At 47.7% G+C, this 16,718-nt stretch overlaps 1 protein-coding gene and 1 pseudogene across 3 annotated transcripts in view; both read right to left on the bottom strand.

Annotated features, from left to right (window-relative positions):
• Nucleotides 1-16,718, bottom strand: part of PLCB3 (phospholipase C beta 3) — a 403,369-nt gene that overhangs the window by 15,272 nt on the left and 371,379 nt on the right. For all 3 annotated transcript variants that reach the window (XM_063944960.1, XM_063944959.1, XM_063944961.1), the window contains exons 20-22: nucleotides 11,850-12,004; nucleotides 11,575-11,736; nucleotides 11,320-11,419 (exon numbers count right to left, since the gene is read on the bottom strand). In XM_063944960.1, the coding sequence (XP_063801030.1) occupies nucleotides 11,320-11,419; nucleotides 11,575-11,736; nucleotides 11,850-12,004 (417 nt within the window). The remainder of the gene's footprint in view (nucleotides 1-11,319; nucleotides 11,420-11,574; nucleotides 11,737-11,849; nucleotides 12,005-16,718) is intronic.
• Nucleotides 1,945-2,062, bottom strand: LOC134971188 (5S ribosomal RNA; annotated as a pseudogene).

Here is a 16,718-nt window from a genome sequence, read left to right as displayed (position 1 = left end):
CCATCCATAAACCTTTATGCATTCCTGCCTGAAGGAATGCTAAGACTCTGGAAACTGAAAAACCAAGGGTGAATTTTTGATCACTGCACCACTGAATATAGGCTTGCCATATAAATGCGAGCAGAGGAAATTTTCCTTGCTCTGAGCATAGTTTGAATTACCTGTTATGAGAATCCTCTTGCCTTCAGGATGGAAGTCTCAAGAGCCATGCCCTCAAAGACAATCGATCCAGGTGTTTGTGATAACCAGGACCCTGAGACGGTAGATCTGGACGTTGAAGGAGTAGGAATTGAGCATCCATCGACATCCTCTGCAGATCCGTGTACCAATGTCTTCTGGACCAAGCTGGAGCTATTAGTATCACAGCACCCTTACCATGTCTTACCTTTCGTATCATCCTGGATCACAGGCGATCGGTGGAAACACGTGAGCCAGACGAAAGTTAACAAGTCATCCACAAAGATTGTTCTGGGATTTGTTCTTGACTGTATGCGGAAACTTTGTTGTTCTGATGGGACAGCATGAGATCTTTCTCCGGTAACCCCCATTATCTAACAGAGTTTGTAAGACCTTGGGGTGTAAAGCCGATTCGTTTGCATGAATGCCGAGTTGACTGAGAAAATCCGCTTCCCCGTTTAGGACTCCCGGAATGAATACTGTGGATAAGGCTGGATAATGAAGTTCTGGCCACCTTAAGGTGTAACTTACCTTATTCATTGTGTTTTGGCTGCGAGATCCTCCCTGATGGTTGAGGTACGCCACTGCCATTGCAATGTCCGATCAGATTCAAACTGGTTTTATCAGAAGGATATTCTTTGCCTGAATAAATGCCATATATATGTCCCAAAGTTCCAATATATTTATTGGCAGGTAACTTTCTTCCTTGGTCCACTGCCCTGGAAACAACTCCTTCCTGACACTTCACCCCAGCCCTACAGGCTGGCATCCATTGTCAGAGTTTCCCAATCTGATATCCAAAGGAGCCTCCCTTTGTCCAGATAGGATGTCTGTAACCACAAAGCTATTGAGCTCCTAACTTCCAGAGGAAGACCATAATCTGCGCTTTTATTGTCTGATGAAAAAACCCTTCTACTTGGAAAGAATCAGACGTTGCAGATGTAACGAGTGGAACTGAGTACACTCCATCATGTCGAATGTCTACACTATCAAACCCATCACATGCATTACCGCGTAAATGGATACCATTTGACTGTGTAGCAACTACTGAATCCTTAAGTAAATTTTGGATATTTTGTTCAGAGGTAAAATGACTCTCTGAATACCCAATTCCAACACAGCCCCCAAGTGAGTCATCCATTGTGACGTAACCAGAGACGACTCTGCCCAATTTATGAGCCAACAGTATCTCTGTGACAAGTTGTTGTCTGTTGCAGAAGACACTGAACAATTCTTGAGACTGTGCCAGGATTAATAAGTAATTGAGGTATGGATTTTTTAAAATCCTTATCTCCTGCTAACGGAGATAAGATGCCATCACCACCATAAATTTTGGTGAATACGCTGGGAGCTGTGGTCAGTCCAAATGGTAGGGCCTGAAACTGAGAATGATGCTGGAGGATAGCAAACCTGACATAGTGCTGATGGAACGATGCTATAGGAACATGTAGATAAGCATCCTGGATATCCCGAGATGCCCTAAAATCCTCCTACTCCATGGCAAAAATAATGGAACGTAAAGTCTCCATATGAAACCCGAGGCACCCAAATGTACTTGCTCAGCGCTTTGAGATTGAGTATGGTCTGGAATGACCCATTTGGCTTCTGGACTAAAACAGGCTGGAATAAAACCCTGTCCTCGTTGTGCAGGAGGAACTGAATTATCACTCCTGACTGAAGCACCTGAACTGCCTCTTGCAAAGCCCTGGTCTTCCTTTCCACTGAAGACGGGCTGGTATAAACTTTAATAAGGGTGTTTCTTGAATACACCTACAGCACCTGGTATTCCCAGGTGGTTTACCATCCAAGTACTAACCAGGACCAACACTGCTTAGCTTCCAAATCAGATAGGATTGGGCATGTCCAGTGTGGTGTGACTATAAATCATAATCGTGAGATACCGCTTCTTGCACCCAGACATCTGTAGTAGACTACTGTTAAATCTGTGCAAACTGAAGAAGTTAGCCTCCCGCCCTGGGTTCCCCCAGGTGGAGGCCTGCACCATCAGGCTCATGGGCTTATCTTCAGATTTGAAAACCGGTCCTCTGGTAGCCCAATACCTTTTAGTCTTACCAGACTTGTTGAATTGCGACTGTTTTTTCCCCATTACCCTTTCCTTTTGCTTTCCTTAATTCCGAAACTAGGCTTGAATTTGTGTGTGAAAGGAAAACTTTACTTTCTTTGAGTCTGCTTCTGACTCCAAAATACTGTATAATTCTTTACCAAAAAGAATATCTCCAGTAAAACAAGGATAAGACTCCAGAACCTTCCTGGATTCTGAGTCAGATTACCATGTACATAGCCAATCCGCTCTGCGAGATGCTACTGTTGAAGCTGATGCCTGAGAGGCAATAGTACCCATATCCAGGGCCGCTTATCGCTGCCTGTTTGATATGTGCAATATGGGATTTTTGCTCTCTAGATGCCATTGAAAGATCTTCCTTCAATGCATCAGCACAGGCTGCCACAGCTTACGCCATCCAGGCTGAAGCCATGGCTGCTCTAGTGATTGCCCAAGACAGGAAAAAAATGGTTTTTAGAGAACCATCGACTCTCCTATCTGTGACATCATTTATTTATGTTGAAACCAGAAGTAAAGTAGATTTTCGCACCAATCTATGACATGCAAATCTACTTTGGGAGCCACCTCCCTTTTTTTAAACAGTCCCCAGCTGGATGAGGATAATTGGAATTCCATTTCTTGGAATTCTAACTTCTTACTGGGCGTAACCCAAACCTCTTGCATAATTTCCAGTCACAGGTTATACATTAGTATAATAAGCAATATGAGCACATAATCAACTACAAATACATTTCAAGTTACTGCATTACCTTATATAGGATTTAACCGTATTCAGTCGCACAGCGAAAGAAAACATCAGTAATAAATCAAACTCATATGCATTAGACACTTATCCAACTATTCGTACTCAAAAAGTAGATAGAAACTTAGGGGGTCATTCCGAGTTGATCGCTAGCTGCTGTTGTTCGCTGCATAGTGATCAGTGAAAAAAATGGCTAATCTGCGCATGCACTGCAATGCGCACGCGCAACGTATGGGTACAAAGAGCATTGTGGGTTTGCACAGGTTCTAGTGAAGCTTTCAGTCGCACAGCCGATCACAGGGAGATTGACAGAAGAGGGCGTTTCTGGGTGTCAACTGACCGTTTTCTGGGAGTGTTTGGAAAAACGCAGGCGTGGCCGGGCGTTTGCTGGGCAGGTATCTGTCATCATTACCGTGTCACTCGTCGCAGCAATCATAGCACAGGACAAGTAACTACAGGGCTGGTCTTGTTTTGCACAAAATGTGTTTGCAGGCGCACTGCTGCACAGGCATTCGCACTCCTGCAAAGCGAAAATACACTCCCCCATGGGCGGCGACTATGCGTTTGCACGGCTGCTAAAAACTGCTAGCGAGCGAACAACTTGGAATGACCCCCTTAGTGCTGTATTACCCATGCTCAGTAGAGTGGGATACAGGGAGACTCACCCCGCTTCCAGGACCGATCAATACGTTAGCGAACGCTGAGTGGATCCACACGCTAATAGTGTACACACTCGCTCCTTGAACCAACAGTGAACACAGACGCCCAAGTGAACACTGACGTACCATCCACACAGCCGCCTATGCTGTGACTAGGTCCCCTTAGATACACAGCGTCTCAGACGGAAGCGTGAAAACAGTTCATGGCAGGAGACTCGGAGGAAACTGGTCATGAATCGGGGGTAGGGGTGACCAGGGGATTGTCTGACTCCCCACTGCTGACATCAACCCTAGGGACCGCGGCCTCATTCTACCCCTGGAGCCTATGTTCCCTAAGGCCTAGTGCTGGTGCACCCTAGGTGGCAGCCGCGTCAGCGACTGTTTGGTAGTCTCCTCCCAAAAAGTGTGGCTGTGTCCGTATTCCCCCTCTAAGCGGAACCGATGCCTTACCTTGTCCCCATGCTCCAGCCACAGCCTGGTAACGTCTGCTGGACTTGCAAGTACATCCGACACAGACGCCCGCCGAAACAGCACTGTACTTGTGGGTAAGCGTTGTCGCGACCCGGCGGGGAGTTGTTGGAGCGACTCTTTCTAAGGTACGTATAAGACGCTTTTTAGAAAGATCACTCAAGAAAAATAGTAAGACTATAAAAATAAAATAAGAAACTTAAGGCTGCTAAAAAAACAGCAGCACCCTGACCATGATTTGCCTGAGCCAGGAGGTGGTGGATACATGGACGGGCCTGTTGCATGCAGGGAGGCCGAAAGCTTTGACCGTTTGGTGCAAATCCATTTTCGCGTTATCATATCCCAGTGTTATCCTGTGGATAACCTGTGCACCCTGCCGGAAAAATGGAGGATTGGTAGTCTGAGATGTGATCTCTTTTAAAACACCAGCTATAACAGTAGTCATTTTTAATCCTCACCTTTTATACCAACTTTCCATTCGTATTATCTCCATACCTATAACTCAATCTCACCCCTCTTGATGCTGATATTTAAGACTCTATGGGGTAAATTTACTAAGGTGGGGTTTTTTTTTTTTTAGAACTGGTGATGTTGCCTATAAAACTCCCAGCTTAGTAAATTTACCCCTATGTAGCTGGATCTACATTTAGCCACACAAGAAAAACTTATTTAAGTGTTAAGGTTTTTAGATTCCTTGTGTATATTATTGTAATTGCAGAACATTGATTGTGTGCAGATTATGTGACATGGACAAGACATGTTACTTGGGTACCTGGTCAGAGCCGGCAGTAGGAATGTATCACCTTGAAAACCCCATTCTTTTGCTATAAGGACTGGGCAATAAATGAAAGTGGGACTTCCAGTAAGCGAAGGCTAGTAGTGGAAATTATAACAGTGGTAAACCAAGTCTGGAGTCTGGAACTACTTACTGTTGTTTTCTATGGCACCTCTAGGCCAGGAGTTACTTTTTCATGATCTTATCAAAAATTATTACATTAATAAATTGTGTTTATCTGTAATTTTTAGGTTCAGATATGCCGTGGTAGAGTGGTGCTTCTCTTTGTCCACATATTATATGATTGCAGCCACCACATGGACCTAAAATCAATGTATTTGGTGCTGTACCACAAGCCGGTGGCACCCCTGCAAGTGCCCTGCGGCTCCCCAATGTGCCACTGTGCCCAGTTTGGAAACCCTTGCTGTATGCTGTGGCTTCTGGTTTCCAGTACATGACCTAAGCCAGACCTTCAAAGGTGCATACATACTAGGCGATATTTACCCTCCTGAGTGATATTATTTACAATATTGCCCAGTGTGTATACTACGAGCGATGCCCGATGCGCGCTCCTGGGGGTCATTAACGGCACCGGCTGTTGGTTGTACATGCAGCTCAATCTGACTATATCGTCAGAAGCTGCATGTTCGGCCCACTACAAGAGCAGTCATGGACAGATGTCTGTACTTCCCCCCCCTTCTGCCCCCTATGTACTTCTTCCTCAGCTCTGCATCATGTTACGCTGGAGAGAAAAAGAGTTAATGACACAGCTAGACCAATGTTTGCCATGCACTGCTCGTTATAATGACATCTTACAGGCCCCTTTATATATAAAATAATAAACACAGCAAAAAAAATAAGATTTTACTTACCGATAAATCTATTTCTCGTAGTCCGTAGTGGATGCTGGGGACTCCGTCAGGACCATGGGGATTAGCGGCTCCGCAGGAGACAGGGCACAAAAACAAAGCTTTAGGATCAGGTGGTGTGCACTGGCTCCTCCCCCCATGACCCTCCTCCAAGCCTCAGTTAGGATACCGTGCCCGGACGAGCGTACACAATAAGGAAGGATTTTGAATCCCGGGTAAGACTCATACCAGCCACACCAATCACACCGTACAACTTGTGATCTGAACCCAGTTAACAGTATGACAAACGTAGGAGCCTCTGAACAGACGGCTCACAACAATAACAACCCGATTTTTTTTGTAACAATAACTATGTACAAGTATTGCAGACAATCCGCACTTGGGATGGGCGCCCAGCATCCACTACGGACTACGAGAAATAGATTTATCGGTAAGTAAAATCTTATTTTCTCTGACGTCCTAGTGGATGCTGGGGACTCCGTCAGGACCATGGGGATTATACCAAAGCTCCCAAACGGGCGGGAGAGTGCGGATGACTCTGCAGCACCGAATGAGAGAACTCCAGGTCCTCTTTAGCCAGGGTATCAAATTTGTAGAATTTTACAAACGTGTTCTCCCCCGACCACGTAGCTGCTCGGCAGAGTTGTAATGCCGAGACCCCTCGGGCAGCCGCCCAGGATGAGCCCACCTTCCTTGTGGAATGGGCCTTGACAGATTTAGGCTGTGGCAGGCCTGCCACAGAATGTGCAAGTTGAAATGTGCTACAAATCCAACGAGCAATCGTCTGCTTAGAAGCAAGAGCACCCAGTTTGTTGGGTGCATACAGGATAACAGCAAGTCAGTTTTCCTGACTCCAGCCGTCCTGGAAACCTATATTTTCAGGGCCCTGACAACATCTAGCAACTTGGAGTCCTCCAAGTCCCTAGTAGCCGCAGGTACCACAATAAGCTGGTTCAGGTGAAACGCTGACACCACCTTAGGAAGAAACTGGGGACGAGTCCGCAGCTCTGCCCTGTCCGAATGGACAATCAGATATGGCTTTTGTGAGACAAAGCCGCCAATTCTGACACTCGCCTGGCCGAGGCCAGGGCCAACAGCATGGTCACTTTTCATGTGAGATATTTCAAATCCACAGATTTGAGCGGTTTAAAATGTGATTTGAGGAATCCCAGAACTACGTTGAGATCCTACAGTGCCACTGGAGGCACAAAAAGGGGGTTGTATATGCAATACTCCCTTGACAAACTTCTGGACTTCAGGAACTGAAGCCAATTCTTTCTGGAAGAAAATTGACAGGGCCGAAATTTGAACCTTAATGGACCCCAATTTGAGGCCCATAGACACTCCTGTTTGCAGGAAATGCAGGAATCGACCGAGTTGAAATTTCTTCGTGGGGCCTTCCTGGCCTCACACCACGCAACATATTTTCGCCACATGTGGTGATAATGTTGTGCGGTCACCTCCTTCCTGGCTTTGACCAGGGTAGGAATGACCTCTTCCGGAATGCCTTTTTCCCTTAGGATCTGGCGTTCCACCGCCATGCCGTCAAACGCAGCCGCGGTAAGTCTTGGAACAGACCTGGTACTTGCTGAAGCAAGTCCCTTCTTAGCGGCAGAGGCCATGAGTCCTCTGTGAGCATTTCTTGAAGTTCCGGGTGCCACGTCCTTCTTGGCCAATCCGGAGCCACGAGTATAGTTCTTACTCCTCTACGTCTTATAATTCTCAGTACCTTGGGTATGAGAAGCAGAGGAGGGAACACATACACCGACTGGTACACCCACGGTGTTACCAGAACGTCCACAGCTATTGCTTGAGGGTCTCTTGACCTGGCGCAATACCTGTCCAGTTTTTTGTTCAGGCGGGACGCCATCATGTCCACCTTTGGTCTTTCCCAACGGTTCACAATCATGTGGAATACTTCCCGATGAAGTCCCCACTCTCCCGGGTGGAGGTCGTGCCTGCTGAGGAAGTCTGCTTCCCAGTTGTCCACTCCCGGAATGAACACTGCTGACAGTGCTATCACATGATTTTTCGCCCAGCGAAGAATCCTTGCAGTTTCTGCCATTGCCCTCCTGCTTCTTGTGCCGCCCTGTCTGTTTACGTGGGCGACTGCCGTGATGTTGTCCCACTGGATCAATACCGGCTGACCTTGAAGCAGAGGTCTTGCTAAGCTTAGAACATTGTAAATTGCCCTTAGCTCCAGTATATTTATGTGGAGAGAAGTCTCCAGACTTGATCACACTCCCTGGAAATTTTTTCCTTGTGTGACTGCTCCCCAGCCTCTCAGGCTGGCATCCGTGGTCACCAGGACCCAGTCCTGAATGCCGAATCTGCGGCCCTTTAGTAGATGAGCACTCTGCAGCCACCGCAGAAGAAACACCCTTGTCCTTGGAGACAGGGTTATCCGCTGATGCATCTGAAGATGCGATCCGGACCATTTTTCCAGCAGATCCCACTGAAAAGTTCTTGCGTGAAATCTGCCGAATGGAATCGCTTCGTAAGAAGCCACCATTTTTCCCAGGACCCTTGTGCAATGATGCACTGACACTTTTCCTGGTTTTAGGAGGTTCCTGACTAGCTCGGATAACTCCCTGGCTTTCTTCTCCGGGAGAAACACCTTTTTCTGGACTGTGTCCAGAATCATCCCTAGGAACAGCAGACGTGTCGTCGGAAACAGCTGCGGTTTTGGAATATTTAGAATCCACCCGTGCTGTCGTAGAACTACTTGAGATAGTGCTACTCCGACCTCCAACTGTTCTCTGGACCTTGCCCTTATCAGGAGATCGTCCATTTTCTTTGAAGAAGAATCATCATTTCGGCCATTACCTTGGTAAGGACCCGGGGTGCCGTGGACAATCCAACCGGCAGCGTCTGAAACTGATAGTGACAGTTCTGTACCACGAACCTGAGGTACCCTTGGTGAGAAGGGCAAATTGGGACATGGAGGTAAGCATCCCTGATGTCCCGGGACACCATATAGTCCCCTTCTTCCTGGTTCGCTATCACTGCTCTGAGTGACTCCATCTTGATTTGAACCTTTGTATGTAAGTGTTCAAATATTTCAGATTTAGAATAGGTCTCACCGAGCCGTCTGGCTTCAGTACCACAATATACTGTGGAATAATACCCCTTTTCTTGTTGTAGGAGGGGTACTTTGATTATTACCTGCTGGGAATACAGCTTGTGAATTGTTTCCACTACTGCCTCCCTGTCGGAGGGAGACGTTGGTAAAGCAGACTTCAGGAACCTGCGAGGGGGAGACGTCTCGAATTTCCAATCTGTACCCCTGGGATACTACTTGTAGGATCCAGGGGTCCACTTGCGAGTGAGCCCACTGCGTGCTGAAACTCTTGAGACGACCCCCCCACCGCACCTGAGTCCGCTTGTACGGCCCCAGCGTCATGCTGAGGACTTGGCAGAAGCGGTGGAGGGCTTCTGTTCCTGGGAATGGGCTGCCTGCTGCAGTCTTCTTCCCTTTCCTCTATCCCATGGCAGATATGACTGGCCTTTTGCCCGCTTGCCCTTATGGGGACGAAAGGACTGAGGCTGAAAAGACGTTGTCTTTTTCTCCTTTATACGGCAATACTTCCATGTGCCGTTTGGAATCTGCATCACCTGACCACTGTCGTGTCCATAAACAACTTCTGGCAGATATGGACATCGCACTTACTCTTGATGCCAGAGTGCAAATATCCCTCTGTGCATCTCGCATATATAGAAATGCATCCTTTAAATGCTCTATAGTCAATAAAATACTGTCCCTGTCAAGGGTATCAATATTTTCAGTCAGGGAATCCGACCAAGCCACCCCAGCGCTGCACATCCAGGCTGAGGCGATCGCTGGTCGCAGTATAACACCAGTATGTGTGTATATACTTTTTAGGATATTTTCCAGCCTCCTATCAGCTGGCTCCTTGAGGGCGGCCCTATCTGGAGACGGTACCGCCACTTGTTTTGATAAGCGTGTGAGCGCCTTATCCACCCTAAGGGGTGTTTCCCAACGCGCCCTAACTTCTGGCGGGAAAGGGTATACCGCCAATAATTTTCTATCGGGGGAAACCCACGCATCATCACACACTTCATTTAATTTATCTGATTCAGGAAAAACTACAGGTAGTTTTTTCACACTCCACATAATACCCTTTTTTGTGGTACTTGTAGTATCAGAAATATGTAACACCTCCTTCATTGCCCTTAACAAGTAACGTGTGGCCCTAAAGGAAAATACGTTTGTTTCTTCACCGTCGACACTGGAGTCAGTGTCCGTGTCTGTGTCGACCGACTGAGGTAAAAGGACGTTTTAACGCCCCTGACGGTGTTTGAGACGCCTGGACAGGTACTAATTGGTTTGCCGGCCGTCTCATGTCGTCAACCGACCTTGCAGCTGTTGACATTATCACGTAATTCCTTAAATAAGCCATCCATTCCGGTGTCGACTCCCTAGAGAGTGACATCACCATTACAGGCAATTGCTCCGCCTCCTCACCAACATCGTCCTCATACATGTCGACACACACGTACCGACACACAGCACACACACAGGGAATGCTCTGATAGAGGACAGGACCCCACTAGCCCTTTGGAGAGACAGAGGGAGAGTTTGCCAGCACACACCAAAACGCTATAATTATACAGGGACAACCTTTATATAAGTGTTTTTCCCTTATAGCATCTTAATATATATAATCATATCGCCAAATAAGTGCCCCCCCTCTCTGTTTTAACCCTGTTTCTGTAGTGCAGTGCAGGGGAGAGCCTGGGAGCCTTCCCACCAGCATTTCTGTGAGGGAAAATGGCGCTGTGTGCTGAGGAGAATAGGCCCCGCCCCCTTTTCGGCGGGCTTCTTCTCCCGTTTTTCTGAGACCTGGCAGGGGTTAAATACATCCATATAGCCCCAGGGGCTATATGTGATGTATTTTTTAGCCAGAACAAGGTATTCTCATTGCTGCCCAGGGCGCCCCCTGCAGCGCCCTGCACCCTCCGTGACCGCTGGTGTGAAGTGTGTGACAACAATGGCGCACAGCTGCAGTGCTGTGCGCTACCTCATGAAGACTGAAAAGTCTTCTGCCGCCGGTTTCTGGACCTCTTCACTTTTCGGCATCTGCAAGGGGGTCGGCGGCGCGGCTCCGGGACCGGACTCCATGGCTGGGCCTGTGTTCGATCCCTCTGGAGCTAATGGTGTCCAGTAGCCTAAGAAGCCAATCCATCCTGCACGCAGGTGAGTTCACTTCTTCTCCCCTAAGTCCCTCGTTGCAGTGAGCCTGTTGCCAGCAGGACTCACTGTAAAATAAAAAACCTAAAAACTTTTTCTAAGCAGCTCTTTAGGAGAGCCACCTAGATTGCACCCTGCTCGGACGGGCACAAAAACCTAACTGAGGCTTGGAGGAGGGTCATGGGGGGAGGAGCCAGTGCACACCACCTGATCCTAAAGCTTTGTTTTTGTGCCCTGTCTCCTTCGGAGCCGCTAATCCCCATGGTCCTGACGGAGTCCCCAGCATCCACTAGGACGTCAGAGAAAATACAATAAACACTCCTTTCCACCTCACCTGGTCGTATCGCAGATACTGGAAGAATTCTGTGGCCAACAAACTTCCCACCTTCTTCAAAGACGGCAATGCGAAGAGAGGCCAGTGTGGGGAGCACCACCTACAGCAGAAACATGTTGGGAACATTAGCAGAGACCAGAACCTAAAGGCAAATTACAGTACAGGAGGAGAGTGGAAGATATATAGCAAAGAAGAGAGAGAGAGAGTGAGAAAGAGGATGAACACGCACAAAGGAAAAAGACACAATGTCCGCACCTTATGGAATATAAATGGCTCCTCATCCCACACAGGGTTAAATGAGTTTCCCTGGGAAGTTTTGGTCCGAAACTTCCTCTTGGTGTCAACAGGCAATCCAAACATATCAACCTCCACATATATTCCGACACGTTTATCAGACAGGAACTGCCCTGAGATAATCTGGGAACAGCAAAATAAGATGAGGAAACAATACATTTGGAAAAAGCGAAGACTATGATTGCAAAGTGAACATTTCCTTCCAGCCTGGTTACATGCATTTGCTGTTCCCTCACCTTGATTTTTACTGTATTTGCCACAATACCATCAACTATATTTTCTGTAAAAGGGTCGAAAGGTTTGTCTGTCCGGCGCATAAATTCCGGCTTTAGGAGGTACCCACTCCGTCGGTTATACTCAAATATCCCCATATTTAACTGCATGGCAAGGTCTGTAAGGGACAAAGACAGGACAGTCACACAATATCTTCCTGCCTCATTTTACAACAGAAGATCTATAAAACTACTTGAGCGACACCTTTGTAACAATTCTTACTCTTAAAACTAAAAGCAATTTTTTAATGTACATATTATTAACATTATTTATGAACTTTTATTTCTATAGCGCCAGCATATTCTATAGCGCTTTACAATTGGTACATATGTATGCAAACCACCGACCCCCCTCATTCTGGAGCTATGTTTCTGTGCCTCAGCTGCCAGCTCTTGCCAGCCATCAGCACTGGCACAAGGTCAGGACGGCTGCATTAGGCACTACAATGTTAAAGGTTTCAGTGAGATGTAAAGAGTGGCCTCCATCTTCCTGTCCTTGAAACAAAAAATAACATGTTATTATGTTATTTCTAGCTTTTTACTACACACCATATTACCAAAAGGTAGCAACAGAGTAGGACCAGGGGGTATATTTAATAAAGTGAGGATTTAAAGAAGTGGAGATGTTGCCCATAGCAACCAGATTCTAGCTATTATCTTCTAGGTGCTAGATAAATGATCAATCTGATTGGTTGCTATGGGCAACATCTCCTATTCTATAAACCCACACTTTAGTAAATATACCCCCTTGGATCCAGCTACAGAAAAACATTCGGAGCATTGTGTAAGATGAAAGTAATAGCGCTAGGCATATGCCACATTCATTTATATGAATATGGTCTGCTCCAGAACTGGCCATGGGAAAGGGATTAAATAAATGAAGCCTGGATAATGTGGATGAGACTATGGATATCCTTTCATAAGGGTTTGATTGTGGAACAGAGTGGCTACCATGCAACATCGCCTCGTACAGACAGCAAGGGAATATTATCCAAAGTCTCATGGGGCTGATTCTGAGTCACACAGGACTCTATCTTTATGGACGTGTACAGTGACTCTTTGCATACAGCGCATGTGCAGAAGTGACTTTACACACGGTATTGCATATGTCGGATGCAACTTGGCCAGATTTGTCTTTCTGGGAAATAGGAAAGTTTGGGGTACGAACACGACTTGTGGGAGTGTCACGGGTGTGTGATGGTGCAAATCAAAAGCTCTGTGTGTCTGAGTTGTGCAAATGTGGAAAGGAAGCTGTCCCTGGCAGATCTCTTGCACATAGCATAGGGCTGCTGCAAGTATAGCTACTAATTGTAAGGGCTGCGGCGGCTGGCGTAAAATCAATAGGTGGCATGGGTTTCCGTATGCACGCGCACGGACGGACCGTTTGATAAGTTGAACAGATACTCGCATTAGAATAAAGTAGTACAACAGGCTTCTGCAGCATCCCACAACTACATCCACTGTGCTTCCAGCTCAGACACAGCCCCTACATCTGTCACAGCATGCTGGAACCCAGGGCTCACAGGACCGGCAGCGCTGGTCTAGTGGTTCAGCAACAGGGCAGCGGGCTGGGAATCCCCGGCACCCGTTGCTGTAGGCCCTCCAGTCAGCTTCCTCTCTTAAGCACAGGCAGCACTGTCTCCCATAGGGACTCGCATGCCGAGCTGTGCAGGATTTAAAGGGACATGCGTGTCGAGCGTGACGTCACGTTTGGTGTGAGATTTTAATCTCTTCCCTATATAAGGGAGTCTCTGAGCACAGTATTGTGCCAGAGTGTAGGTTTCCAAACCTTACTCCAGCGTTTAGCCTTGTGCTAGTCCATGTGCTTCCTGTGAAGTTGTTCCCAATTCCTGGTTCCTGTCTCCGGTGCTCCATTCTTGGTTCTTGTGTCCATTCTCCTTTTCTGGCTCCCGCTGACCATCTCTGACACTGTCTGCTGACCCAGTTTGTTTATACGCTTCTCGATCATACTTGCCTACCTGACCCTCTCCGTGAGGGAGAAAATGCTCTGTTCCTGGACTTTCCTGGTAATGTATGATTGCTGCAGAGGACACTCAGGAGAAAGCCAGGGAGTTATCCGAACTAGTCAGAAATCTCCTAAAACCAGGCCAAGTCTCAGTGCATCAATGCACAAGGGTCCTGGGAAAGATGGTGGCTTCTTACGAAGCAATCCCATTCGGCAGATTCCACGCAAGAACCTTCCAGTGGGATCTGCTAGACAAATGGTCCGGGTCGCATCTTCAGATGCATCAGCGGATAATCTTGTCACCAAGGATAAATATCCTGGAGCTAAGGGCCATCTACAATGCTCTAAGCCTAGCAAGACCTCTGCTTCAAGGTCAGCCGGTGCTGATCCAGTCAGACAACATCACGGCAGTCGCCCACGTAAACAGACAGGGCGGCACAAGAAGCAGGAGGGCAATGGCAGAAGTTGCAAGGATTCTTCGCTGGGCGGAAAATCATGTGATAGCACTGTCAGCAGTGTTCATTCCGGGAGTGGACAACTGGGAAGCAGACTTCCTCAGCAGACACGACCTCCACCCGGGAGAGTGGGGACTTCACCCAGAAGTCTTCCACATGATTGTGAACCGTTGGGAAAAACCAAAGGTGGACATGATGGCGTCCCGCCTCAACAAAAAACTAGACAGGTATTGCGCCTGGTCAAGGGAGCCTCAGGCAATAGCTGTGGACGCTCTGGTAACACCGTGGGTGTACCAGTCAGTGTATGTGTTCCCTCCTCTGCCTCTCATACCCAAGGTACTGAGAATCATAAGAAGGAGAGGAGTAAGGACTATACTCGTGGCTCCGGATTGGCCAAGAAGGACTTGGTACCCGGAACTTCAAGAGATGCTCACAGAAGACCCGTGGCCTCTACCTCTAAGAAAGGACCTGCTCCAGCAGGGACCCTGTCTGTTCCAAGACTTACCGCGGCTGCGTTTGACGGCATGGCGGTTGAACGCCGGATCCTGAAGGAAAAAGGCATTCCGGATGAAGTCATCCCTACCCTGATCAAAGCCAGGAAGGATGTAACCGTACAGCATTATCACCGTATTTGGCGTAAATATGTTGCGTGGTGCGAGGCCAGGAAGGCCCCTACAGAGGAATTTCAACTGGGTCGTTTCCTGCATTTCCTGCAAACAGGACTGTCTATGGGCCTAAAATTAGGGTCCATTAAGGTTCAAATTTCGGCCCTGTCGATTTTCTTCCAGAAAGAACTGGCTTCAGTTCCTGAAGTTCAGACGTTTGTCAAGGGGGTACTGCATATACAGCCTCCTTTTGTGCCTCCAGTGGCACCTTGGGATCTCAATGTAGTTTTGGGGTTCCTAAAATCACATTGGTTTGAACCACTCACCACTGTGGACTTAAAATATCTCACATGGAAAGTGGTAATGCTGTTGGCCCTGGCTTCAGCCAGGCGTGTCTCAGAGCTTTATCCTATAAAAGCCCTTACCTAATTTTTCATACGGACAAGGCAGAATTGAGGACTCGTCCTCAATTTCTCCCTAAGGTGGTTTCAGCGTTTCACTTGAACCAGCCTATTGTGGTACCTGCGGCTACTAGAGACTTGGAGGACTCCAAGTTGCTGGACGTAGTCAGGGCCCTGAAAATATATGTTTCCAGGACGGCTGGAGTCAGAAAATCTGACTCGCTGTTTATCCTGTATGCACCCAACAAGCTGGGTGCTCCTGCTTCTAAGCAGACTATTGCTCGTTGGATTTGTAGTACAATTCAGCTTGCACATTCTGTGGCAGGCCTGCCACAGCCAAAATCTGTAAAAACCCATTCCACAAGGAAGGTGGGCTCATCTTGGGCGGCTGCCCGAGGGGTCTCGGCTTTACAACTTTGCCGAGCAGCTACTTGGTCAGGGGCAAACACGTTTGCAAAATTCTACAAATTTGATACCCTGGCTGAGGAGGACCTGGAGTTCTCTCCGGGAGAAACACCTTTTTCTGGACTGTGTCCAGGATCATCCCTAGGAATAGAAGTCGTGTCGTCGGGATCAGCTGCGATTTTGGAATATAGAGAATCCAACCGTGCTGGCGCAGCACTATCTGAGATAGTGCTACTCCGACTTCCAACTGTTCCCTGGATCTTGCCCTTATCAGGAGATCGTCCAAGTAAGGGATAACTAAAACTCCCTTCCTTCGAAGGAGTATCATCATTTCGGCCCTTACCTTGGTAAAGACCCGAGGTGCCGTGGACAATCCAAACGGCAGCGTCTGAAACTGATAGTGACAGTTCTGTACCACAAACCTGAGGTACCCTTGGTGAGAAGGGTAAATTGGGACATGTAGGTAAGCATCTTTGATGTCCAGAGACACCATATAGTCCCCTTCTTCCAGGTTTGCAATCACTGCTCTGAGTGACTCCATCTTGAATTTGAACCTTTGTATGTAAGTGTTCAAGGATTTTAGGTTTAAAATTGGTCTCACCGAGCCGTCCGGCTTCGGTACCACAAATAGTGTGGAATAGTACCCCTTTCCCTGTTGTAGGAGGGGTACCTTGATTATCACCTGCTGGGAATATAGCTTGTGAATGGCTTCCAATACTGCCTCCCTGTCTGAGGGAGACGTCGGTAAATCAGACTTTAGAAAAACGGCGAGGGGGAAACGTCTCGAATTCCAATTTGTACCCCTGAGATACCACCTGAAGGATCCAGGGGTCCACTTGCGAGTGGGCCCACTGCGCACTGAACTTCTTGAGACGGGCCCCCACCGTGCCTGAGTCCGCTTGTAAAGCCCCAGCGTCATGCTGAGGACTTTGCGGAGGCGGGAGAGGGCTTTTGTTCCTGGGAACTGGCTGTTTGTTGCAGCCTTTTTCCTCTCCCTCTGC

The sequence above is a fragment of the Pseudophryne corroboree genome, chromosome 11 (genome assembly GCF_028390025.1).
Source record: "Pseudophryne corroboree isolate aPseCor3 chromosome 11, aPseCor3.hap2, whole genome shotgun sequence".
Taxonomy (NCBI): domain Eukaryota; kingdom Metazoa; phylum Chordata; class Amphibia; order Anura; family Myobatrachidae; genus Pseudophryne; species Pseudophryne corroboree.
Note: the sequence above shows the minus strand (reverse complement) of the source record. Positions and strands in the feature narration are given on the sequence as shown.